Source organism: Chenopodium quinoa, unplaced genomic scaffold (genome assembly GCF_001683475.1).
Source record: "Chenopodium quinoa cultivar QQ74 unplaced genomic scaffold, ASM168347v1, whole genome shotgun sequence".
Taxonomy (NCBI): domain Eukaryota; kingdom Viridiplantae; phylum Streptophyta; class Magnoliopsida; order Caryophyllales; family Amaranthaceae; genus Chenopodium; species Chenopodium quinoa.
In genome coordinates this window covers 4,376,932-4,403,859 of record NW_018742390.1, presented here as the reverse complement: position 1 = coordinate 4,403,859, position 26,928 = coordinate 4,376,932, and the positions used below count along the sequence as shown (strand labels likewise).

General features: G+C 37.9%; 1 protein-coding gene across 2 annotated transcripts; it reads left to right on the top strand.

The window, feature by feature from the left end:
• Positions 1-1,136: 1,136 nt before the first annotated feature.
• LOC110700146 (ERC protein 2-like) lies at positions 1,137-22,194 on the top strand. 2 transcript variants are annotated; one of them, XM_021877645.1, is made up of 8 exons: positions 1,137-1,783; positions 11,232-11,432; positions 11,522-11,644; positions 14,871-14,908; positions 14,996-15,155; positions 16,485-20,300; positions 21,224-21,330; positions 21,627-22,194. In XM_021877645.1, the coding sequence occupies exons 1-8, from the start codon at positions 1,703-1,705 to the stop codon at positions 21,856-21,858; spliced, it is 4,758 nt and encodes a 1,585-aa protein (XP_021733337.1). In that variant the 5' UTR covers positions 1,137-1,702; the 3' UTR covers positions 21,859-22,194. The 2 variants fall into 2 exon arrangements, with proteins under 2 accessions (XP_021733337.1, XP_021733346.1); XM_021877654.1 differs by lacking the exons at positions 1,137-1,783; positions 11,232-11,432; positions 11,522-11,644; positions 14,871-14,908 and having other exon boundaries at positions 15,058-15,144.
• Positions 22,195-26,928: the final 4,734 nt, after the last annotated feature.

Below are 26,928 nucleotides of genomic sequence, written 5' to 3'. Positions count from 1 at the left end.
ATAGTTAGAGCTGTCAAAAGTTGACCCGACCCGAAATACCAACCCGAACCCGATTATTAACCTACTCATCTGAACCCGAAAAAATGTCGACCCAAACCCGACTTGAAACCAACCCTAGACCCGAGTTGACCCGAGTATGTGAGACCCGAACCCGAACATAAACCGACTTGGAGATGACTCGATTCGAATGTAACCCGTTAATTATTGACCTGAATCGAACTCGACTTGAACCGAAATGGACCCAAACCCGTTTTGACCCGTCAAAAACCCGATTATAACCCGACTTGTTACTAACCCGACTTGTTACTAACCCGACCTGAATTCAACCCGACCCGAATTTAACCCGACCTATTACAAAATCGACCCGAAATCAACTTGACTTGTTATTGACCCTACCTAAATTCAACCCGACTTGTTATTGACTAGACCCGAATTTTACATGACCTATTACTAACCCGACCCAAAAATTTAACCCGATCTGTATCTAACTCGACTCGAAATCAACACGATTTGTTATTGACCCGACCTAAATTCAACCCAAAGTGTTCCTGGCCTGATTTCAAGTCACCTTAAATTCAATTTAGATCACCTTATTATTGTTGATCAAAGTATTTTGTCTCGGGAGACCAAGTTAGTCCAGGTCAGCAAAAGAAAGGAGTATCATCCCCAAATTTAAGAGTTAAATATAGAATATATATGTTGTATGGTCAAAGGAGATAATTATCCTCCTAAATTATAAACTATAGTTCCCTAGTATGTTTCCATATATATTATAATAAAAGGAAATAATTAGCTTGATAAAAATGATAATTATCTATTTATAGTTAATAATCTATTTATAGTTAGTTGAACCCGAATATGACCCAACCTGATTATAACCCACAAATTATTGACTTGAACAGAACCCGACTTGTATCCGAGAATGACCCGACTTGAATATGACCCGACCTGATTATAACCCGCAAATTATTGACTTAAACCGAATCATACTCAAACCCGAGAATGACCCGACCTGATTCTAACTCACAAATTGTTGACTTGAAATGATTCGACTCGAACCCGATAATTACCCTAAACCTTTTTAACCCGTGAAAACCCGAATTAAACCCGACCTATTGTTCACCCGACCCAAACCCGATAAGATGTATGACACGACGTGACCCGACTCAAGCATGACCCAACCCAAACCCGACCCGCATAAGTTGCGACATTAACCCGAATTAACTCGACCCACTCTTACCTGACCCAAACCCGACCCGTTTACTTGAATTGACAGCTCTATGAGTGTCACGAGCCACATATAAGATTTCGTGGGAAAAAAAAATGTCAACTCTTTCCCTACTATCTCACGAGTTATGCTGACAATCGGCCGCATCTCATTTTGTAATCTCATCATTCACCATTTACACTTAACAATTATTTCCGATCAAACAGTGGGGTCCATGTCCATGGCCTTGAGCCCTTGATTAGTGAGTGTAAGACAAAATGAAAAAAAACAAACATTTGCGACATTCATCAGTGTAAGATGAGAGGAATCAATCAGTCTTTGTCCAAAACCAACAAATTCAGTATTCTCTGAAAACCCATCTCAGCTACTTCAAGTCTTCAACACCAGCCAACAACGCTCACTCTTCCTTCACATTTTCTCTCTCCTCCTTCACATTGTACCATCTTTCATAATTTATCTCAAATGCGATAGAAAATGTTCAAATTGCATAAGCATAAGACCGGTAAAGGTGGAGAGAAATTTGATTTTCAGTTTACCGATTTTCAGGCAATCAAGGTTTGTCTAATTTCGTTGTTTTCTCGCCCAAATTTCATTGCTAATATCTAATATGACTTCGATCGAATTTTTTTATTTTATTTTTTTAATTTTTTATTATGCATTCACTAAGAATTGATGGGTATTTGTATTTTGCTAGCATATTAATTCTGGACTCTTAATTTTTTTTTCTTTTGTTTAACTCGTGTAAATTTGTCAAAATTTTGAAATTTCTTGGAATTTTGTTTGAACATTATTTTATTAATTTTTATATTATCAGCATTCATTGAAAATTGATGGGTATTACCGTATTAGTATTCTGGACTCTTAATTTCTAATTTTTTTTTTTAAAAAATTAAGGTTGTCAAATGTGGTTAATGTTCTTGATTTTTTTATTTATATTTATATATTTTTTTTCCTTTTGCTTAACTGATGTAAATTGGTCAAAATTTTGAAATTTCTTGGGATTTTGTTTGAACTGGGTATGTGATTGGTGGATTTCGTGTATTCAGTAGTGATTAGTAGGCAACACTGTAGTTGAAGAAATTGGTTATGGAACAACTGGCTACATAATTTAGTCAATTATTATTATTATTATTATTAGAGCTTAATTACCTAATTAGTCGCTTTAAGACATGTATGTTGGTGACAAATGTTAATGCAATATCTCTGAAAATCAAATTTTACATAATACTTGGACTCAGGATCGTATGAAGTGTGACAAATATAGTCTCTATATTTTAGATTTGAATCTCTGAACTAGTGAACAATGAAAAATTGCGAAATAGTGTAGACTATAGAGTATTATATGAGACATTAGCAACGTGAAGATTTGATTCTCATGCTACTTGGTTTTGATGTATTTGTAAATTTGAATTATGATGAGCGTAATCTCTTTGAGCTTGCTAATATCTGCTTGCTAGACTGCACCTTGACAGTAGAGTTTTCATGCCACTCGGTTTTGATATGTTTTTAATCATTGATTATTGTCTCGAACTGTCACAAAGCTATCCACTTAGGCGCTCTTTTGAATTATTTTAGCTGTCATTCTCCACTATGCAGCTTCTTTATTTTCTATCTCATACATAGATGGATTCATTGGTTTTGATTGGGGATCAAGCTGTTAACATTCTTGTATTTCATTTATAAAGTAAATTATACTTCATAGTAACTAAAGGCCTTCTGGTAGTTTTGGACTGTCAAAGAAATTTGTTTTGTTCAACCATAGAGAGCATGGCTAGCCTAATGGTCATGTTTCAGTCATCTTTCACTGTAACAAACTTATGAATTTGAACATATTGTGTTAGCCACAAGCTTATTTTTTTCAAAAAGTTTTTATTACTTTCGAACAACTTGATATTCCTCCATCTCCCCGGGGTACTTTACTTAACCCAATCTGTTACTTGCTGTGTTTAGCTCATTTTGTAAGATGCTTGCTTGGTCAGAGACTACAATAAAGTGTAAGCTGTGATGCAAAATTTAAAGGTTGTTAGCTGCGACTTGTTATCTGTATACTCGGATTTTACAGATCTTCTAAATTCAGGAGGCCTCATCATATCTGTCCCTTTTTTTTTTAATGTGTGAGAGCCATTCAGTATGGGGTTTTTCTGTATATATTTCAATAGATAGGCCTTTTTCTTGCATTTCTTTGGTGCCTTTTTGCAAGGTTTTTGTTGCAGCTTGGCATTGAGTGATGCTGAACATAGTTGACACTATTATTTTTTATTCCTATTAGCTTCTATAAATTGTAAAGAGGGTCCAATACTGTTGCATTATTTATCTTTCCTTATAGCGAATATTTTCTCTTCTAACTAAAACATGTTAGACTGGTTATAGATAAAGCTATGCATATCTTGAGCTTCCTAGAACCCAACATGAATGCTAATCTGTCTATTATATCTTGCATAAAAAGGCAATGGTAGGAGTTATTCAGAGGAAAATTTTGACAATTTCCTGAAAATCTTGATGGTCTCTAAAGCTGTTTGTGTTCTGTTACTTCTGCGCAATGGGGATTATAGCCATCCTTCTGGGTATGTTTATGGCATTTATGCTGTTGTGGATGAGCAACAAAAGGAGTATGCAGCTAACATAAAGATTTTTGAAGTCCTTGAAGAGTCTTAGTCCTTTATGATAAGGGATGGGTATAACATGCCAACATAGTTCTGTGTAAATATCTTAGTTGAAGAAGAGTACTTTCTTTCAGTACTCTCAAAAAAGCTTGACAAGAAGAATTGTAGAGTTTTGGTATGTTTGCTGACGATCTGGAGAATCTGGACATCAGGACATGTTAGTGGCTTGTAGTTAGCGCTTAGATTTTAATTGGTCTGTTTGCTGATGATCTGGAGAATCTGGACATCAGGACATGTTAGTGGCTTGTAGTTAGCTCTTAGATTTTAATGGCTTAGCTCATCAAGCTTTTTTGTTGATAACAAGTAATACTGAGACTGATTCTTTTAGCGCTCGCGTGCGCGCGCACACATAGAGAGAAACTATTGTACTATCAAAACAGAGAAAAACAGAACAAATGAAGGAGAAAGCTCCTAGTGTGATTAAATTCAACAATGGCAGCAAAATGAAGAACAAATACTAGTAGGTTTAGCCGACAACTCTCAACGATTGTAGCTTTAGCCTACAACTCTCAAATAGTGGGTTTAGCCCACAACACTCCGATATAGCTCTAATACAAGTTCCCAAACTGATTTGGTGGCTGATGATGGCATTTTATCTTCACATGCTCTGCTCTTTTGTCCCTATGTGCTCTCACTCATTCCCTTGCCCAATACTCACGGCCTGCTGCTGTATTGGTGCCCATTTTCTTCTTCCATCTGACATACATGAGGACCACAGGTAGCTGGTTCATTACAAAATATATTGTTTGAACTAAAACAAATCAATTGTGTAATTGAATATCATAATATAAACTTAAAATCTATGTATATCAAGGGTTTAATGTTGTATATTCTATTAAAGCTGGTGGTTATGAATATAATGGTTGGTAATCAGGGAGTTTCATGTCATAAAATCTCATATTTTAGATATGAGAACCTGATATTGAAATCTTTAATGTATCATAATCCTAATGAAGGAAGTCATGTGCCAGCATGACCCAGCGAGAAACGGACATGGAGATAGAGTCTTTCTAGGACAGAAACTCACTATGGACTCTATTTGTGGGTTCGCAACGGACTAAGCGTGGATGACAGAAGTAATTCGGTCGGAAGGTTGTAATTTGATTATCTTAAGCTTACGAACGTAAACATGGCTTTAGGCCATGACTCTCCAAGGTTCAATACAAAATATTTCTGGATACCTTCCCCTCTCCTAGACAGTCACTATTTATACTTCTACTACTAAACTCGAAATGGCAATAAAGCCTTAATTACAACAAGTACTACTATTGTCTATTTTCTTCTTAAGGACATTACAAACAAATAGCTTAAAGTAACTTGTTTGCTATGTCTCTCAACGGTCCCCTGCTTCCCCTTGTTGCTGCCATGGGTTGTTGTTGTTGGTGTTCTGTTCTTGCTGTTTTCTGTGGCGTCTTCTGTATGTGAGGATCACGGGTGGTGGAGAGGATGTATTGCAATACCGCCCCCCAAAAGAGCCACCTTGTCCTCAAGGTGGATGCCCGGGAATCGACCTTTGATGGTTTCGGCATCCTCCCAAGTGGACTCAAAATAAGGGACCCCTAGCCATTTGATCAACACCTCCTGCCTACCATGGGACCCCGCTTTCTGCCGCAGCTCAACAACCGCTTTCTGGCTCAATCACCAATTCGAGCTCCGGTGTGAGTTGATGTGGTATAGTAGGGTAGCTAGGGACATCTCTAATGGCGTGCTTCAATTGTGAAATATGAAAAACAGGGTGAATACAACAATGATCAGGTAATTGAAGTTTGTATGCCACCTTTCCCACGCGTTGCACCACTTCAAAAGGCCCATAGAAACGAGCCGCCAATTTCTCGAAGGGTCGTTTTGCCAAGGACCTCTGCCGAAGTTTTAGGAACACAAAATCTCTCACTTGAAACTCTTCGTCTTTGCGCTTCAAATCAGCATTCTGTTTCATGATCTGTTGCGCCCGAAACAACTTACTCTTTAACTCATCGAGCATCATATCCCTCTCCTATAATAGCTCATCCACGGTGTTTACTGCCGTCAGTCCTGCCTCCACCCTAATTAACTTAGGTGGTTCTCTTCCGTAGACTGCCAGAAATGGAGTGACTTGGGTCGATGATTGGGGGGGTCGTATTGTAGGAATATTCGGCCCATGGGAGCCACTTGGTCTGCGTCTTTGGCTGCTCCCCCGCGAAACAGCGAAGGTAAGTTTCTAATTGCTTGTTAACCACCTCGGACTGCCCGTTCGTTCGTTTGAGGGTGGTAGGAGGTACTTCTCTTTAGCTTTGTGCCTTGCATCCGAAAAAGCTCCCGCCAGAATATACTAAAAAATATTCGATCCCTATCCGAGACAATACCTGCCGGCACTGTATGAAGCCTGACCACTTCCCTAACAAAATTCTGCGCTACCACATAAGCCGTGAATGGGTGTTTTAGCCCAATAAAGTTGGTATACTTCGACAATCTGTCCACCACGGCTAATATTGTGTCAACCCCCTTCGATCTTGGCAACCCTTCGATGAAGTCCATACTTATCTCCTCCCAAATTCTCTCTGGAATCGACAAAGGTTAGAGTAAACCAGCCGGCGATTGTTGGGAATGCTTATTTCTTTGGCAAACCGAGCAGGCCCGCACATTGTCAGCCTCCTCGCGTCTCAAGCCGACCCAAAAGCAATCAACCCCATCTTTAAATAAGTCTTGGTTTCCCCTGTATGACCACCTTTAGGTGAGTCATGATAATTTGAAGTAGCGCCCTTTTTGGAGTTTCACGGAAGCATTGCTCGACCCTTGTACAGTAAGCGGTTGTTCTCTACAGTGTATCCTCGGGGTCCGCTTCCCTTTTCCACCTCTGTTTTCAGCCGTTGAATCTCCAGATCCTTTGCGATCTCAGTCCTTAGTAATTCTCGATCCACTCCTTGAGTGGTGACCAACGCTCCAAACTCCACCTCCCCTTCATCTTTGCCCCTCCGTGACAGAGCCTATTGGCCACCCCGGGTTTGTATTGTAGTTCAAAATTGAACCCAATAAGTTTGCGAACCTCCATGCCAATTTCTCGTTTTTGAGTGATATATTTGAGACTTTGTTGGTTACTCCGTATCACAAATCTCCTCCCTAATAGATAATGCTTCCACTTCTCCACCGCTAAGCACACGACCATGAGCTCTTTCTTATAGATTGATTTACTCCGCCGAGAACCTTGCTAAAGAAAGCCACGGGCCTCCCTTCTTGCATCAAGATTGCACCGAGTCCGAACCTCGATGCGTCGGACTCGACTATGAATACCTTGGAAAAATTCGGCATTATAAGAACTAGGGTCGTGACCATGGCCTTTTTCAATGCCCGGAAAGCTTCCGCCGTCGCCTCCGACCACCCAAAGCTATCCTTCTTCAACTGATTCGTGAGTGGCCGAGCAATGTGGGTGTAGTGGTGTATAAATTTTCGATAGTACCCTGTGAATCCCAGAAAACCTCTTAACTTTCTCAAGGATTTGGGAGTGGGCCACTTGAGCATGGAGCCCACTTTGTCTTGGTCAACGGCTACCCCCTCAGAGATAATATGGCCCAAGTAGGCCACTTTTGCTTTGCCAAACTCGCAGTTTTTATAATTTGCAAATAACACATGTTTCTTCAACGTAGCAAGCACTAATTTCAAATGCATCACATGATCTTGTTCACTAGCACTATACACAAGTATGTCATCAAAGAAAACAAGTACAAATTTACGCATGTAAGGGCGAAATACCTCGTTTATGAGAGATTGGAACGTTGCCGGTGCATTAGTGATGTTGAAAAGCATGACAAAGAACTCATAGTGCCCCTCTTGAGTGCGGAATGTCGTTTTATGAGTGTCCTCCGGTCGAACCAAGATTTGGTGATAATTTGAGGTCCAATTTAGAGAACACTTGGGCTCCATGTAACTCATCCAGTAACTCGTCGAATACCGGTATCGGGTATTTATCCGGCACCGTTTCCTTGTTCAAGGCCCGATAATGAACACAAAACCGCCACGAGCCATCTTACTTCTTGACCAAAAGAACGGGATTCGAGAAAGGACTAGTTGAGGGTGTAATGATTTCCGCTTCAAGCATCTCTCCGACGAGCTTTTCAATCTCATCCTTTTGACATTGGGGATATCGGTACGGCCGGACACTTACGGGGTTACTTCCCTCCCCGAGGACAATGGAGTGTTCGTGCCCCCGGGTTGGTGGCAGCCCCTTGGGGTCCGCAAATACCTCTTTGTGTTCCTTAATCACTCCTCTCAGAAAATCTTGAATTTCCTCACCCTCCTGCCCATTTCCTTCATCCTCCATGCTTTTCATTCCAACTAACACCCCTCCATGCTCCTTCCTCAATGTTCTCATCATCGCCTTAAAGGTAATTCCCGTACGAGCTAGGCTCGGGTCCCCATGGATTGTTACATTTTCCCCTCCAATAACAAAGCTCATTCTCTGTAATTTCCAATTAGTCATGATTTCTCCCAATTTCTCTAACCACTAAACACCCAAAATCAAATCTGAGTTACCCAATTGAAGTGGTAGGAAGTCCTCTTCCACTTCCAAATCCTTTTTCAGTTTCACTCGAACTCCCTGACATGAGCCTCGGCCCTTAACCGCTGCCCCGTTGCCTAGAGACACCCCAAATGAATTCGTTCCAGTGACAGGAATGCCAAGCTTCTCTACAGTCTCTATTGAGATAAAATTGTGTGAAGCGCCCGGGTCTATCATCACGACCACCGGAGTGCCATTGATCGTTCCCGTTAATTTCATCGTCTTCGGGTTGGTTTGACCAACAATGGAGTTTATTGATACGGAGGTCGGAACCTCCTCTTCCTCCGGCGCCTCTTTTGCCACGAATTCCCTGCCTCCTCCTTTTCTTCATCATCAACTAACTGAACACTTAGCCCCTTGGCGGTGCACACATGGTTAGGACTGGTCCACCGGCTATCCCACCTAAAGCAAAGGCCTCTTGCCTTCTTATCGGCAATCTCCCTTTAGGTCAGTCGCCGCACCTCCCCTTGGAACCTGGTGGTGCTCGAGCTGCTCCGGTTAGGATAGTTGTGGGATGGTTGGCTCGCTGAAGCTACTGAGGATTGGGCTGGTGTGGCTGGGTTCGAATGTTAGTAAGTTCAATTTGGGTTGTAAGGGGTCGTGTTTGGGTTTGTGGGATATGTTTATGTTTGGGCTATTTGAGTGGGGGTGTGTGTTCACGGTTTGGGCTAGCCAGTAACTAGCAATGTTGAAACAGGGCTCTTGTTGAAATATGAATAGGGTCCGGGTCGGGAAAAAACCCCACCCGTCTTCCTCGGGTTACTAACTCGGTTTCTTTCTTCGACCCGAATTGCCAGATTCATGGCATCTTCCAGGGTCATTGGATTGACATTCGGATCTCAGCCCTCATCTCTTCCTTTAAACCGTTGATAAATTGACCCTTCATCAGTCTTTCGGGTATGTCTATTAGTGGCGACGCCTTCTCGATAAACACCCTCCGATTTTCAACCACCGATGTGGTTTGTACCACTGCCAACCATTGCGCGTGCAATGTCCCTGAATTAACCGGTCAGAATTGGTTTAGCACTCGTCCCTTCATATCCTCCCAGAGTGATCGCCGCCGGCTTTCCCATTGGTACCACCTCAGGGCGTCACCGTTCAAAGCCACCACCGCGGCCTATATCTTCTCCACTTCCATCAGTTCGTAAAATTGAAAATACTGCTCGCTCCGGAGTATCCATCCGTCTGGGTCAGATACATCGAAAATGGGCATGTCGAGCTTCCAATATTTCCAGTTACCTCGGTTGTCGTTGCCCTCGCCATGGTGTCGGTACTGCCCACCGACCCCCGGTTCCCAAGTGCCGAGTTGAAGACCATTAAAGCCCTCCGAGGGGTTTCATTGTGCCCTCCTCCACCAGTGGCCGTCGAACCCACCTTGTGGCCGCGGCTGCTCTACCTCGTCGTCCACCAGAATGGTCTGAATAGGCTGTTTGCCCAAGGCTTTGATGGCGCTTCAAATTTCTTCCATAAACTTGTCTTGTTTGCTAGTCATTAAGGCATTCTGCTGAGTTTGGTCGTTGCGAGAGCGGTCAATCCGACCCTCCAGAACCTGCCTGGCATCGTAGATTGCCACTTCCTGGCTCTTCAACAGGGTCAAGGGAGCCCTCCCCGTCGCCTAGGTTCTCAAAAATTTCTTCCACTCTTTTCTCGAGGTTCGCCACCCTCTCCGGTGTCAGTGTCTGGTAACTGTATCGGACTAAGCGTGAATGACAGAAGTAATTCGGTCGGAAGGTTGTAATTTGAACTTCTACTACTATACTCGAAATGGCAATAAAGCCTTAATTACAACAAGTACTACTATTGTCTATTTTCTACTTTAGGACATTACAAACAAATAGCTTAAAGTAACTTGTCTGCTCAACGGTCCCCTGCTTTCCCTTGTTGCTGCCATGGGTTGTTGTTGTTGGTGTTCTGTTCCTGCTGTTTTCTGTGGCGTCTTCTGTATGTGAGGATCACGGGTGGTGGGAGAGGATGTATTGGAGGGTTCTCTCTTATTTGTCCTCCATTTGTTGAACGGGTACCAAAGCTAGGTATACCTGTGGAGTTCACTTTAGGATGAAACTTCACCTTGGGCTTTGTAGTAAGATCACATTCAACCTTGGGGAGGGTTACAAATATTAAGTATCTCGTGATTGAGATCGTTTGCAAGTAGTATATGGGTCACATTTGATGAGGAGAGAAATAAAGATAGCCCACAAGCAAATTAAGGGTGCATGCATTATGATAATTTCTTATAAAAAGATAATGTTGCAAGTATTATGGTACTTCTGAATAAGGAGAGTCTTGCACAATTTATTGGAACTTTTCCAATGTGTCAATTCATGATCTGAGGGCTCCTAAGCATGATATAACACCCATGATATGCTCCTTTTTTTGTGTTTTCATGTGATTTGAGCCATTTGACAAGGTTGGAAAGTTTGAAGTCAAGTGTCGACTATGATGCTAAAAATAGTCGTAAAAAGGACATTGTCTGCTTCTATTATACTGTAATGTTTTCTTTGTGCTATAAATTGTTCACATCTTGCTTTTCTTCTATGTTAATTTATAAGATTACTGTTGAATTTCTTATCAATAAACAAGAAACCCTTGTAAATTCAATGTGAATAACTGAACGATTTTGGGTGGTTTTATTTATTTGGTTTTATTATTTTTACTGAATTGTGCTGTAGACTTGTCTCCTGTAAGTTGATTGATTGTTTAATATGGTTCTGATTTCACATTAAGACAAGCTCAGTTACTCGCTGCATTATGCAGTTTTTTGTTCTGTTATTGATATATCTTTGGTGTATACTGCTCTTCTGAATGGCAGGTACCAAAAGGGTGGGATAAACTATTTGTGTCTTTAGTTTCTCTTGAAACAGGGAAGACGATTGTTAAATCAGGAAAAGCCTCTGTAAGAAATGGTATTTGTCGGTGGACAGAAACCTTCCATGAATCAGTCTCCATTTTACAAGAGAAAGGAAATTCAAAAGAGCTTCAAGGATCCCTCTTCAGATTTCTTGTTGCCATGGTCTGGTACCAACTTTAGTTTATGGAATATTTTTTCTTCTGTATCTCTTTATTTCATCACTTTAAGAGGTAGATCTTTAAACACTACAGAGTTCATCTCGTTCTGGCATCCTTGGGGAAGTTACCATTAATCTGGCAGACTTCGCAAGTTCGAGAACTTCTACACCTGTGTCATTGGTACTGAAAAAATGCAACTATGCTACTTCACTACAAGTAAGCAGTCATTTGCTCACAGATCATTCTTATTCTCTACTATTTGCACCACCCACGTTCTTATTCCCTTTTAAATAATCATGTTGATTTGTCATTCATTCCCGACTTCATGAGTTATTCTTATTTTATTTATTATTTTTTGGCTTTAATATTTTTTGATATGCTGTCATTATGAATCTTGTCCCTCACTTCCGGTGCTGGTTATTGATGAATGACTGCTTTCTTGTGTTACCTGTTCAGCATTTAAAGTGATGTGTAATCAAAATGCTGTGTTGATTCTTGCTGGTTTTTGAACGATATCAATGAAACAAGAACAGAAATTAAGAAGATAGATTACTCAAAAGTCACAGTTTTGAGGTTCTTCTTGAAGTTGCAGATTATTAATACGTAAAAGTTTTGGCTATGTGTTTGGTTTAAACATTAACCTAGATAGCAAAGCTCATCACATTTTGCAAACTCCAACACTCTAATTTTATAGATAAGCTAATAGGCCTTGTATAAGCAATACTAACAAAAAGGATAAGAATAAAACTACTAAGGAAACGTCAAAACAACTAGCTATGACTCCTTTGCACAAATAGATTTCTATCTTGCACAAATAGAATCCTATTATTCTTGAAACATGACAACCCACTCAAGTATCCCTACCTTTGTCGTTTGGTTCATTAAACTGGAATAGATTGGTATGGAATCTCATACTAGGATGGATTCTAACTCCCATACTAGTTTGAAGTTGTTTGGTTTATAGTTGGACCATTGGAATGCTTTTTACACATCACTAAAGGAATGGAATGTGAATCTTAGGGGGTAAGGTGGGTATGGGATTCTAGGGGGATGGGGTGGAGTTAGAATCCTCTTGACATGAGGAATGGTTTTTACATATCATTAAAGGAATGGAATGTGAATCTTAGGGGATAAGGTGGGTATGTGATTCTAGGGGGATGGGGTGGAGTTAGAATCCTCTTGACATGAGGTTCCATACCAAAAAAGCCTAACCAAACACTAAAATGGATGGAATGAATTTAAACCCCATTCCAACCTATTCCAAAGGGTCCAACCAAAAGACTCTTAAAAAAGTTTGAGATAACACTTATGAATATTGTTTAGACAATTATACCCTCTAAAATGTGTATTTACTTATTTGCTCTCATTAATGTTAATTGCCTTTTATTTGAATCCCTTCCTTTTAAAAAATTTGTGAGAACTCTTATAAATACTGTTTGGACAATAATATATCCTCTAAAATGTTTTACTTATTTGAACTCATCAATGTTAATTGGTTTTTTTTTTATTGTTATTTTTAAAATAGTGTGCGCCTTGTGCGGACCTTTGAACCTTTAAAATACTCCCGTACATGGCTAACTATGGTGTGCAGCGCGCGCGTTAGCCACCTAGTATGATAAAAATATGAAAGGCAAATCTAAACATATTTAAACTATTAGTGAAGAACAATTGATTCTTCGTACGACGCCTCCCGTTCATTCTTCTTCTCTCCTGCATCATACCCCTGCATAAATACTGTGTGAAACCCCTGCATTGCCAATAAATTAACCAAGTCCTCACAAAATTAGCAAATAATCAAGCCACACCATTTTCCCTATCTTGAATCTTGGCTTTCAATGGGCCAATAATAGCATGAGATGTAACCACAAGTCCACAACACCAACATGATCAAAGAAATCCCATGTCTTGAAAACTTGCTTATAGAAGAACACAGAATGCAACTTTACTATTGAAGCATGATAAAAATGCAATCTTTACACTATCCACATCAAGAAAACCCAAATCTGAAAAGTTTCTGACCTCCAGACTGCTATGGTTGTCAATAATCACATCAAAATCATCTTGTTTGTGTTGTAGCATTTGATTGAATCACCAATACAGAACTCCACACCTAGTACAATATGATGTGCATAGCTAGCGTCCAAACAATCAGCTTCTTGAATTCACCAAACAGTCGTTCCATGTCCGTACGCACAATTTCTAGATCTTCAGTTTTTTTACCATTACTTTAAAGAGCTGTGTAGGATATGTGACTTGTTGAAAAGATGTTCAGAACACAAAAAGAATTGCTGAACATATCCTAATGGGCAAGTCAGTCACCAAAAACTTTATGTTGTTCTTTAAGGATCTCATATTACTTTATGTCAATATTCAAAGCTGTGTAGGGCGTGGCTCTCATAAAAAACTTACTACACTTTACTGGATGACACTTACGGTTTCTTTGGATAGAAAAGTGGAAGAGAAAGGGAAGGGAGGGAGGAAGAAGGAAGGGGGAGGAATGGAAGGGGAGGGAAAAGGTAAGGTTACATTCCCTTCAAAACTTTCCAATGTTGGAAGGATTTGGTTTATTATGAAAGAGGGAGGGAAAATGAATCCTTCCATTTCCATTTCCCTTCCCTCCTATCAAAATATATATCCAAAGAAGGGAGGATGAATCCCTTCTTTTCTCTTCTCTTCCTTTCCCTCCAATTCTTATAATCCAAACAATTAGGAATAAAAATCAAACGCAATATTGAGGCAAAAATTTTCAAGTTGATTGCTCACAATCAGTGACCAGAAAATTTTGCTTGCTTTGATACCAAGTTAGTGTGTAATTAAGAGGGTAGATTACTCAAAAGTTGTGTTTTTGAAGATGTTCTTGAAATCATGGTTTAAAATACACATAAGTCTAGGTTTTGTGTTCAATTTAAAACATGATAACCACAATTAATCATCAAAAAGAGGACCGTATGTACTCTAGAGTTTGCTTTGGAAGCAGCCATGTGCTACTGTAACATTTTAGGAGTCTACTCTTTGTGTGTTGGCTTTGATGTTTAAAGGGTTCTTGATAATCTCTTCTCCTTCACAGTTTCCATTTTGTTTGGGATCTATAGTGTGTCAGTAACTCATTATTGTAATTGATGCGTATTAAGCCTCACAAGTCATAGATTTTAGTTTCTTTCAATTTTTCAAATTTTCTCGTACATTGGAGATCTTGTTAGCGCTTTAATTACTTGTTATGATTGCATACCTTTTTAGGCCCAAGGATCTATTTGTTGTAACTTTGTGACAATAAAAATCATAGCCATCAAAATTATAATTGTTTTACCTAAAGTAATACATATATGGTGGCCTAATTCCTAATATTTTTTTAATCTCTTATGTCAAATGTTTTCTTTGTTTACATTTATCAGCTTCCTATATAATGCTTGAGCATTAATGTACTTTGCTAATTGTTTTACAGTTGAAAATTCAGTGCCTGACTCCAAAAACAAAATATAGGTGTGTACTACTTTAGTATAGTTCAACATTTCTCATTAAATCATTTCTGTTGTGAACATTATGATTATAGAAGTGTATATTTGATAGGGATTCACAAAGTGAAGGGACCAATATCAATGTTGAATATTCAAATGATGACTCAGAGATTACATCTGATGCATCTGATGGTGCGCTTTCTCGGAGTGGGGCTTCAATGTCTGGCAATCATTTAGAGAGTACGTCAACATCCCAAGCAGGTCTTAGTAGGGTACCTCTCACTTCTTCCATTTCTTCTCTCTCCGTCTTATACATATATGTGATTTGTACTCTTGTTCCTACCAGTGTGTGCCTTTGCCTGTGCTGACCAGTGTGTTTGTGTTGCGGTATAAATGTGCAGTATATTATCATTGACTTTAAGGTGCTTAAGATCATCTAATTATATTCTCATGGTTCATTTATATATTGGGTACTATTTACTCTTTTGTTCCCCTTGCTTCATACAGTTAGCAGCTTGATATTCATATGAACATGCACTCATCTCTGGTTCTATTGTCTGGAAGTGTTAATATTGCCAGGAAAAGTCATGGAGATTGAAGTTGCTTGAGTTCCCTGAAGGGGATAAGAATGAAATCAAGAAATGAAATGACAGAGTAGAATAAATATAATAATAAGAATACTCTCTATGCTGCCATGATTCTGCAAGGGGTCAGCCTAGGCCCATAATCACATATGCTCGAAGAAGGCCTAAAAGAATCCTCCAGCAACTTGATGCTGAGTTGGAAATTCTGTTATGGTTTGTTATGGGGGTTTAGGGTAATGTGATAATTTTGAGAAATAAGTTTGTTATTCTTCTGAGCTATAGAAGATGCTAGTAACTGATTATATATAGGCAATTTTGTAATAGGAGAGTTTATGCAAAAATTGTTTAGTGTGAAGTTGTGGGAGAGATTCCTTCCTCTCGAAAGAAGGAGAGTTGTATTGATTAATTACACTGATTATCAATACATCATATCATTGCCGCTATCTATTTCTTCTGTGTTGATTGTGTGAGCCTCTGTTTTGATTCCAGTTCCTAGCAGATTCTTTTCTGTGTAATAGAAAGAAAAAAAAAATTACAGAAAAAAGTGGAAGATATCATTGATGATGAATTTTAGTGTTGATCAGCTTCCATCGGAGGGAAACTTAGTATACTCACAACCCACGTCAGAAGAAGCAGTAGCATAAGTGTATAACACAACTCAATCTTCATGAAAAAAGATTGATTTTGGACAATTGGTTGGCTTTGCTAAGGGAAGATCTTTACCTCGTGGAAGCCAATCAAAACTTGTAACTCAATTTGGTGTTCATAGATCAACAATTAGCAGAATTCTTAAAGATTTACATGGAGACAAAGGTGGGAGCTGGTTGATTTTAGGGCAAAGAAATTAGGGAACATGGGTGATAGGTCCTAAGTCCAAAACCGAAACAACACTTTTTTTTTTTTTTTTTTTTTTTTTTGTTTGAATAGCAGTAAAGGCTTACTTAAATGAATGACGTGCTCATGGTGTTGGCTATTTGGTATCTGATCTTTGTTCCATGTTGTGCTTTTATGAAACAGGATCCAAGTTTGTCAGCATCTGATTCCCGACATAGTTTTGATTCCGCAGAGGCTTCTTCTGGGAATGACATGTTTTCTCCTCAAAATAATATTTTGCGTGCCGACCTCATTGTGAGACAGGATTCTATTGATTCACAAAACAGTGGTCCATCTCATAGCTTTCGTAAAACTTGTAATGATAATCAATCAAATCATTCTTCTATTCATACCAGGGCTGCTGAGTCATTTGGCGCTTCTGCATTTAAACAAGCAGAGCAGAATTCCAATGCTTGTATGTCACCACCATGCTCAAATGCTGGCTCTTCAAAGGGATCTCTTGAAACTGCGGAGCTTACGATCGAGGAGCTAAGGTCTGGAGCTAAGATGCGGGAGCGATATACTAAAATGTTAACCCATGACGTGGAAGTCTTGAAGAATGAAATGTCTGGGCAGTCAAGGAGTCAAGCAACTCTCACCATGGAGCTATCAGCCTCACAGCAGGAATGTAATGGCCTAAAGCAGGAGATTGAGCATTTGAAAAAATCTCTAGAAGAGACTGCAAAGAAAAACAGTGTGACAAGAGATTTAAGACTTCATTCTACAGATATGGATGAACTACAGAAGGAAATGGAGGAAGAAATAAGGTTTCATAAAGAATCAAATGCTGACTTGACTGAACAGCTACACAAAACACAAGAATCAAACATTGAGCTTTTGTCCATTTTACAGGAGCTTGAAACAATCATAGAAACACAGAAATCAGAAATACAAAATCTTTCTCAAGATTCAAAGTTGCAAATTGAAAACCAATTTCTATCTGCAAAAACACAGCTCTCAACTGAATCTGATACAAAGACACAGCCAACACAAGAGCCTGGTGAATATTCTCCTGAGGCCATCCATAACACAAAGCTCCAGCTGCAGCAGTTGCAGGAAGCACAAGAGGAACAAAAAAATGTCATCCAAATGCTTGAGAAGTCTGTGGAAGAGAAGGATGACAAGATAGAGATGGAAAGGAACCTCAAAACACAAGCTATTTTGGATTCTGAATTAAAGTGGAGGCTTCAAGTAGCTGCGAAAGAGGAAGAGGTCACGAACTTGGAAGCGAAGCTATCAAAAGCTGCCAAGTACCAAATAAACAGGAACTTGGAAGTTGACACTGAACATGAGACAGATCAAGCCAAAGAGATCAACGTCCTCAGGAGAAAAGTAGAAGAGCTTGAGAAGGACTGTAACGAACTGACTGAGGAAAACTTGGAACTTCTTTTAAAGCTCAAACAATCAACGAATTCTACATTAATATGTGAAACTGAAGTAAGCCAACTACAAAAGCCTCAGCATGAACTGAGAAACAAAGAAACACTGTTCGAACATGCTTCCACTTCTGAGAAGTCACAGGCCCAATGTCCAGATCTTGAACGAAAAAGCCGTGTAGCAGATATTCAGCTGCAGACTTATAAGGAAAACGCTGTTCATCTTGAAGATGAGTTACAGAAGCTTCATGTTCAAGTTGAAGAACAGAGGATAGAACTTCATGCATTGCAGAAATTAATAGAGAACTATGAAGCAAAAGAGAAGACTGAAGACTTGCAATTGTTGCTACCAAATGTGATTTGTGAGCCTTCTACCCCCAACAATCTACCTGATATACTTCTCGAGATTCGTAAACTGCTTGATCATACTCTAAAGCTAACAAAAAGGCATGGACTTTCTCTTAACTTATCTGTAGATTGCAATGATATTTGTTGTTTTCATAACTTAGAGTTGACTTGTAATAAGCCACTTACTTGTAAAGAGCAGCTGCATGAGATTTTGGATTCTTTATCCAAAACCAACAAATGCTTTGAAGGAGAATGTGATAGGTGCGGAGTAATGTTCAAATACTCAAAAGAAGATACATTAGATACCCAAGAAGAAGATATTAAGCTGGAGCTTGAAAGTTTGAAAAAACATGATAATTGCAATTCCTATCAGGGACTTGGAAATTCTGGCGAAGTCATCCAACCTGATCTATGTAAAGAGCAGGCAGAGGAAGATATCAAAGTTGTTCGAAAACAGTTAAATACACCTGAAGATCAGATAGCAAGTGTTTATGAGGAAAATATTCTGCTGAAAGAGAAAATTCAGAGCTTGGAAAGAGAAGTAGGCAGTTCATCTAAAAGTTCAGAGGAATTGAAAAAAGAGATTATAATTTTATCAAGCAGCATGGAGTCACATATTTCTGCAAGCAAGGTACTTGAAAGGTTGTCATCAGAGTTGGGAAAAGGAAAAAAAGACCTAGAGCAGCACCTGTTTGATATAGAAAAGGAAAACATGCAGTTGTTAGAAAGAATATCAGCTTTGGAAGCCCAGTTACGATATTTGACAGATGAGAAAGAGACATGTCTTGTGAAGCTGCAAAATTCAGAAGCCGAAACAATGAAACTTCGTGATGAGATTAAAAAATTGGAGATTGAAATGGAGACACAGAAAGGAGATATGAGACTTAATGTAGAAGACATGCGAAATCGATGGCTTGAAGCTTTAGAAGAGTGTGAATATCTGAAAAAGGCTAATCCAAAGTTGCAATTAACAGCAGAAAACCTTATCGATGAATGTGCTTCACTTCAGAAGTTTAATTGGGACCTGAGGAGGCAGAACACAGATTTGCATTCACGATGCACTATTTTGGAATCTCAACTGAAGGACACACAGGGAAAATTTTCTGAATTCTCAGTGAAGATTGACACTTTAGAAGCTGAATTTCTTATGATTGTTGAAGAAGTTTCCTTAAAGGAAAAGACCCTTAAGTCTGAACTTGAATCTCTTGCTATTGAGGATAGAGAACAACGAGAAAAAGTCATGCAAGAAAATATCTCATTGAATGATATGTATTCAGAAAAGGTAGTTGAAGCTGAAAATCTTCAGAAAGAGCTCATACACCTCATTGATCAGATATCAGTCGCTCATGACAAGCAGGAAACAGTGTCATCTGAAGCCATACTTGAAGTTTACGTTTTACGTGCTGAAAAAGCTAAGCTTGAAGCTTCTCTTAAAGATTTGACTAGTAAATATGCGATCACTCAGAGAAAATTGAGTATCATGGAAGCAGAAGCTGAAGCCAAAGTACAACAGCTAACTGGAGAACTTACTGCTTTGAGAAATAACCAGGATATTCTTATGACTAAGAATGATAACCTGTTAGTGTCACAGGAAAATTTAAAAATTATTGAAGAAAAACAAAGAAGTGTCATCACTGGGCTTGAGATCAATCTTAAAGCTTCAAAATATGAAGAACTGCAGTTAGCAGAGGAAATTTCAAGCCTTAAGGAACAACTGCAGAGAGCTAACCTGCTTCAAGATGAAGTTCTTAGTCTGAAGACCTCTCTCAGTGAAGCCAGTTTTGAGAATCAAAGGGTGAAAGCTTCTTTTGACCTGCTATGTAAAGATCATGAAGATATGAAGACTGAGAAGGATTCGCTTGTGGAGAAGATAAATGGTATGCAGCAGTCTCTGTTGGAGTTAGATAACTGTCAGCGTAGTAAAATAGCCCTTGAAGAGAAAATTTTGCGGTTAGAAGGGGATCTAGCTACCAAAGAGGCACTCTATGCCCAGAATGCGGAGTTAAGATTTGAGCTCAGCAAACATAAGAGGGCAAATGCTGAACTTCAACGGAAAATACAACATCTTGAGGAGGACCTAGAAGGGTATCTTAATGGAGTTCCAGTCCATCAAAAACCACAGCAACTAAAAACTACGGTGATGCATGATCAATTGAATTCTGTAGGCCACGCTGACCTTGGTACAGAATGCATTGATGCTGTGTGCTCCACAAAAGATGAAAAGCAACACTTAGAGGTATGTGGCATAGTTTTCTTGGAATTTAATCTACTTTTTGGTATATAGTGCCTGTTGTTTATAGATACTTAGGTGAAGCTACTACATAAGCTTCTGTGATTTGTTATGCAATCCAGAAAAGCCAAAAGAATAGAGGTTTTCTTTATTTATTTATTTTTATTTTTTTTGTTGGGGGGGGGGGTGTTAGACTTTATTATCTAAAATCCTGATGCCTTTAATTTGTTTTTCTTACCATGCTTTTTTATAAAGAGGTCAAATCGATATCGAAGAAGATGAAGGGTGATTAACATAAATGTCTAATTGGGTATTTTCTTGTTAGCATTGAATATTAGGGTAGACTTCCATATGGGTTGGTATATCAGAGTATCTTCTTATGACTCTAAGAGTTGGCCTTACTTGTATCCATAATGGTGTTTCTATTTTATTCTGTATTGTAATAAAGTCTGTTTGTATGTTCCAGTGTTAGACCATCTCCAATAGTGAGACTCAACTTTGAGTATTGAAATACAAAATGAATTGTTTTTTTTTTTTTTTTTTTTTTACCTCCAATAGTAATACCCAATTCACTTCTCAATTTAACAACTCATGTGAAGTCTAATTTTCCATTAGTGAGACTTTTTAAAGTATACTAATGTGACTTTCAATTTATGGCCCACCAAATCCATATTGTAAATTTTTCAAAAAAAAAAAAAAAAACACTTAAATAAATTACAAAATATATTATAAGGGCCACACTTTTTGTCAAATGAGACTCAAAGTTGAGTATGTAAATTTAGCAACTTTCTTTTGGAGTTGTTAATTTTAGATACCAACTTATTGGTATCCTTTGCAAAAAATACTCTCTCATAAAAAAACTCACTCAAATCTCACCATTGAAGATGGTCTTATTGTCAAAACTGCCTTACTGATTCTCCTTATTACAGATACTTGGAGTTCAGAGTACAGATTATTTGCTGAAAATCCAGTCCCTCGAAATTGAACTCGCTGAAGCTTTGGAAGCAAATGATATGTACAAAACTCAGCTTAGAAGGTATGCAAAATGAAAAATTAAAAAATAAGCTCAAAATATGTGGAACATCTTTTGTGTGATCACTTGTACAAGGGCCACAACATTAATCATCAAGTTAAGGATAACTGCTTATACAAACAAGATAATAGGACCTACCTCCTTCCCCCCTTCCACATTGAATTTATCGAGTATTAATTCGATGGCCTCAATGTGGAATTACGGAGTTGTGTACTTAAAATACCTTGTACTTCATATGTTGTGGTTATGTGTGTGTGTGTGTGTGTGTTTTTTTTTTAATCGTAAATCATTGTTACCAGGTTTTTGTCCGAAGAGCAGACCTTTTCAGATACTTCCATGACGGCAGGAAGTCACAACGAATCAGATGACAGAAGGCAAAGGAACAGCATCTCTTTCCTTGAGGTAGAACTGAGAGATATTCGAGAAAGATACCTTCAGCTGAGTCTCAGGTATGCTGAAGTTGAGGCTCAGCGTGAGGAACTTGTACTGAAACTGAAGTCCACAAATAATACGAAGAGCTGGTTTTCTTAGTCACATGCTGCTTCACCAACTTTTTATTATACTACGTAGATAAGTTGGGGTGAACCTTCAGCTTTTCCCATGTTTTTACTGGAATGGGTCAATTATTCATTGGTGAAGCAGTTAACCAGATTAACGAGTTTACTCTTTTCCATAACAAATTATATGGCGGATACGGCTTGTAGATAGAATTTATATGCATTGAATTCTATAACAATGTGAAGTTTTTTCCGCTTTGTGATCTCTTACCCTGTTTTCATTATGTAAAACAGGAAGATAAGTGTCAGGTAAAGACTAGAATAGACCCGCTCTACAATAACTTATTGTAGACCCAACCTTCTAGTATAACATACGAATGTGATTATATCATACGAAATGTGATTATATTACTACAAAAGTGACTATATCATCCTAAAACTGTTATGTAAATGTATCACTCAAAAAGTGAATTTATCATTATAAAAAGTATCAAATAGTAAATTACATCATTCAAAAGATATTTTTAAATTTTATCATCCTAAAGATAATTATATAATCTCATTAAATGGTTTAATATGAGATTATATAATTCAAAATATGACTCACAAAAAGATAATTATATTGTCTAAAAAAGTGATTATATCATCATAATGTGATTATATTATTTGAAAGTGTCAAATTTTAGGTCTTTATTGTAGACCAGGTCCATACAAGACCAATTGTAAATATTATGGACACATGGCGAGTTGGTGTGACCCGAAGTAGCCACCGACATAAGAAGTATTCAACCTAATGCCATTGTTTCCTATCATCAAGGGAAATCTAAAGTTTCCAAAATCCCCTCAATCACCGTATTTTTTTCATTCATCACAGTATGATATGATATGATATACTCCGTACTCACTAATATATAAATCCGGAATTCGACCACAACATTAGATTGATGCACTTGGTATTTTGCCAAGTGTGCAATCTATGAAACTATGCGAATTTTTTTTTGAATAAAAAGTTATCGGATATTTTGTGAAAAACTATTTTATATAACACTTTTTTTGTGTGAAAAACTACCTAATAAAATAAGTAGTTAGAAATTACCTTATAAAAGAGTAAATGTTATAAGACAATATTCATGGTCAAAAAGTTATCGTTGACTTTTATTTTTACGATGTTGACTATATTATGTGCCAATTAAGAAAAAAGGGGAAAGGGTAAATTAAAAGCATGTGTGGTCAACACTGAAAAATGAAAGTCAACGGTGACTTTTTCTGAACAATGGTAGTCTCTTACAACATTTACCCTTTTATAAGGTAGTTTCTTACAATATTTTTTTTATTTGGTAGTTTCTTGCAAAAAAAAAAGTTTTATAAGCTAGTTTTTCACAAAATGTCCAAAGTTATTTTAGAGTATCAATAAATATGTTACTATGTTTATACCACATATAAGTTTGTTTTAAAAAGTACGTCAAACTTGATACAATTTAGGATATACAAATATGTATTTGAACAAAAGATAAAAAGTTCACAATTTAATATAACTGTTATGTTGATCTTTGTATTCCCTCCATCCCTTATTTTTTACCCCATTGCATGTTTTTGGGTCAAACTTTTAATACTTTGATACTAAAGTCTCTTTAATCTATATGTGATTATATATACATGTGGGATCTGATTGTAATTGTATCATTGTATATTTTATTAATATTAAGTTTTTATAATTTTTGCGTGTATAAAAATAGATATATACGTTTGAATATGTGTGTTGGAGACCTTAAAAAGTCAAATAAGACAAAAAATAAGAGATAAAGGGTGTAGTATTTAAGATCCCATAACTACTAACAATTCTTAATGATAGTTGTAATATACTTCGGAGAAGCTATTGGGTACAACTTGCCTCACACATAATTGCGTACGACAAGCTTACGAACCAAAATCCCAGTATGAAAAAATAGAGCGTTGGTTACAAGCCGAATCGAAACAGGTTGCAGGCCTTTATAAAGATGTCTCCTAGAACTAATGATTATTCAGAGTCAAAGTTCCTTAAATCCTTTTTCAATCGCTGCCGTGCGCGAAATACCTATATTAGACTACTATTCTTATCAATGCAATTTTGAAATTTATAAAACCTTATTCTAATTTTTACTGTACATCGTATTAACTTTTTTTAACATAACTAGAAGATATATATATTAAAAGGCTATAGCCTTAATATTTACAAAGATTATCCCAAAGTATTTACATTGAAAATCTAGGCAGAAGCAAAAAAAAGCCTAAACAATAGGCTGTAGTTACATCCGAAATTAAACTCCCACAAGGAGTATTATGTACATCAAAATTAAGCCCAAAAGCATCCTGCTTCCACAAAGCAGAGCTATCATACAATAACAACCATGAAACTAACCTAAAAGTTATGTCCATCCATAATTAAGAGAATGAGAAGAAAACAACTACTGATTAGCTGCTGCTGCAACAACCCTGTTCTTCTCTGCTTCATACAAATCAGAGACACAATCCGGAACCAAGTAATGGGTTTTGTATCCCACTGCCATCTCCCTTCCAAATACAGCAAGACGGTGAGCCAATTCATTAGCCTCCCTTGGATTGTGAGTGACTACAACAACCTCAAATTTGGATAGAACCGTAGCAACATCACAAATTGCAGCAGCTAGTTCATGATGAGGATTAGGACCTGCTGACATTAGCATATCCCTAAAAACTTTGGCATCCGTCTCCACAATCACCTTCTTTACCCTCAGATTATAAGAATAGAATGAATATTTGCCGTGAGTATTCTCATTGACTGATGGTCATTATATACAAACTATAAGCCCATATTTAGGCATAACTAAAAGCTACAAAACAGGAAGCTAATTGATAGCCCTTTGACTATAATATATACAAGATAATTACAAAAGATTATTTACATAATCTATCATACCCCCATAGTCGAAACGGGAGCTTTGCGAACGCTAAGACTATCCCGAAAATCATCAAATAAAATCTTAGGCAAACCTTTAGTGAAAATGTCTGCAATCTGGTAACGGGATGAGACATGAAGGACACGAACCTCGCCTCGTTGGACTTTCTCACGAACGAAGTGAATGTCCATCTCAATATGTTTAGTGCGCTGACGTTTTACCGGATTACTAGAGAGGTAAATGGCACTAACATTGTCGCAATAAACAACAGTTGCCTTTGTAACCAAACATCGGAGCTCTAATAGTAAGTTTCGAACCCAACATGATTCTGAGACAACATTTGCAACCCCTCTGTACTCTACTTCAGCACTAGACTTCAACAAAGTAGGTTGCCTTTTAGAGGACAGGAAATCAGGTTATCACCAAGAAAGACACAATAGCCTGATGTAGACTAACGAGTGTCAGGACACCCGCCCCAATCAGCATCCGTATAAGAGACAAGAGAAGTAACAGATGACTTGTATAACTGCAATCCATGATCTGAAGTACCTTGAATGTAGCGAATAATTCGTTTCAAAGCATTCATGTGAGTAACTTGAGGAGCATGCATAAATAAGCAAACTTGTTGCACAGCATACGAAATGTCCGGACGAGTGAATGTCAAGTACTGTAACGCCCCACATAGAGAACAATAAGTAGTAGGATCATCATAAGGAGTGCCGGACTGAGTGCTCATTTTCCCTTTGGAATCAACAGGTGTTGCAGCGGGGTTGCAATTTGTCATACCTGCTTTCTTGATAATGTCCTGAGCATATTTCTTTTGAGGCAAAAACAAACCAGTTTTGGTCCGAGTGACAGCAATACCTAAGAAATAACTCAAAGGACCCAAATCTTTCATTGCAAATTCAGAGCTAAGTTGAGAAATTATATTTTTCCGAAGAGACTCTGAAGAAGCAGTGAGAACAATGTCATCAACATATAGGAGAATGTAAGCAGTATCATTACCATGGTGATAAATGAACAAGGAAGTATCTGATTTGCTGTGTACAAATCCAATGGAGGCCACAAAATCAGCAAAACGTTGATACCAAGCCCGTGGTGCCTGTTTCAAACCATAGAGAGATTTCTTCAAGAGACATACATGATCAGGACGAGCCGGATCCTTGAACCCCAGAGGTTGATACATGTATACAATTTCATTCAAGTTACCATGTAAGAAAGCATTCTTCACATCCAATTGATGAATTGACTAAGACTTGGATAAAGCAATGCTAAGAGAGATAGCATCAGATAATTACAAAAGATTATTTACATAATCTATCAGAGATCCTCAGCAATAGAAAGGCCATCATTCAATGCATACAGTTCAGCAAGGAGAGGAGAGATAGCATCATATTTACATGAGAATCCTACATACCACGAGCCATCTGATCTCCTTATTGCACCTCCTCCAGAAGAAACTGCTGAGTTGAGCCATGCTCCATCAGTATTAATCTTAAAGTAGCCATCCCTAGGAGCCTCCCAAGTTGTAGCAGCAGAACTTGATTCTCCACTTTTCCTTTTATTATTCACCTGTATCAAAGAAGTTGAAATCTTATAATCGAAATAAAACTTAGTAAAAAGGGAAATAGGACCGATTTGTTTATCTTCAAAGATAGATGTGTTTCTATGTATCCAAAGATGCCACAAAGTAGTTCCAAAGATCAATTTCCACTTTTTATCTAAGCCAAGATTATAATTAATCCAAATCTCTCAATCATAATTTTTAAAGATGCCAAAATCAAAGTTTTTTGGAAGATAAATTTTATTAAAAATATCATTCCATAAGATAGAAGAAGCAAAGCAATCCCTAAAAATATGTATGTGAGATTCAGAATAAATATTACACCTGGAACAAATAGGAGAAATAAGAGGCATATAAGTAGACAAGGTTTTAGCAACAGGCAAAATCGAATGAGCACAATTCCACAAAAACATTCTGTATTTAAAAGGAATTTGTATTTTCCAAAGATTTTTCCAAGATTTTATATTAGAAGAAACTAAGCACTTTCCTTGTAAAAGAAAGTGATAGGCAGATCTAATATTGAAAATACCATCCATGCTCAAATCCCAAGTTATAAAATCCTCTAAATTAGCAAACTTTGACAAGGGGGTGGCCTTGATCATATTAAGAATATGCTGAGGAAGAA

Bases quoted from the DNA above. Each gene is read 5' to 3' on its own strand.
- LOC110700146 (XM_021877645.1), top strand. From the start codon at position 1,703: ATGTTCAAATTGCATAAGCATAAGACCGGTAAAGGTGGAGAGAAATTT. The intron at 1,784-11,231 runs GTTTGTCTAATT...TCTGAATGGCAG, and splicing joins CCGATTTTCAGGCAATCAAG to GTACCAAAAGGGTGGGATAA. The intron at 11,433-11,521 runs GTCTGGTACCAA...TAAACACTACAG, and splicing joins TCAGATTTCTTGTTGCCATG to AGTTCATCTCGTTCTGGCAT.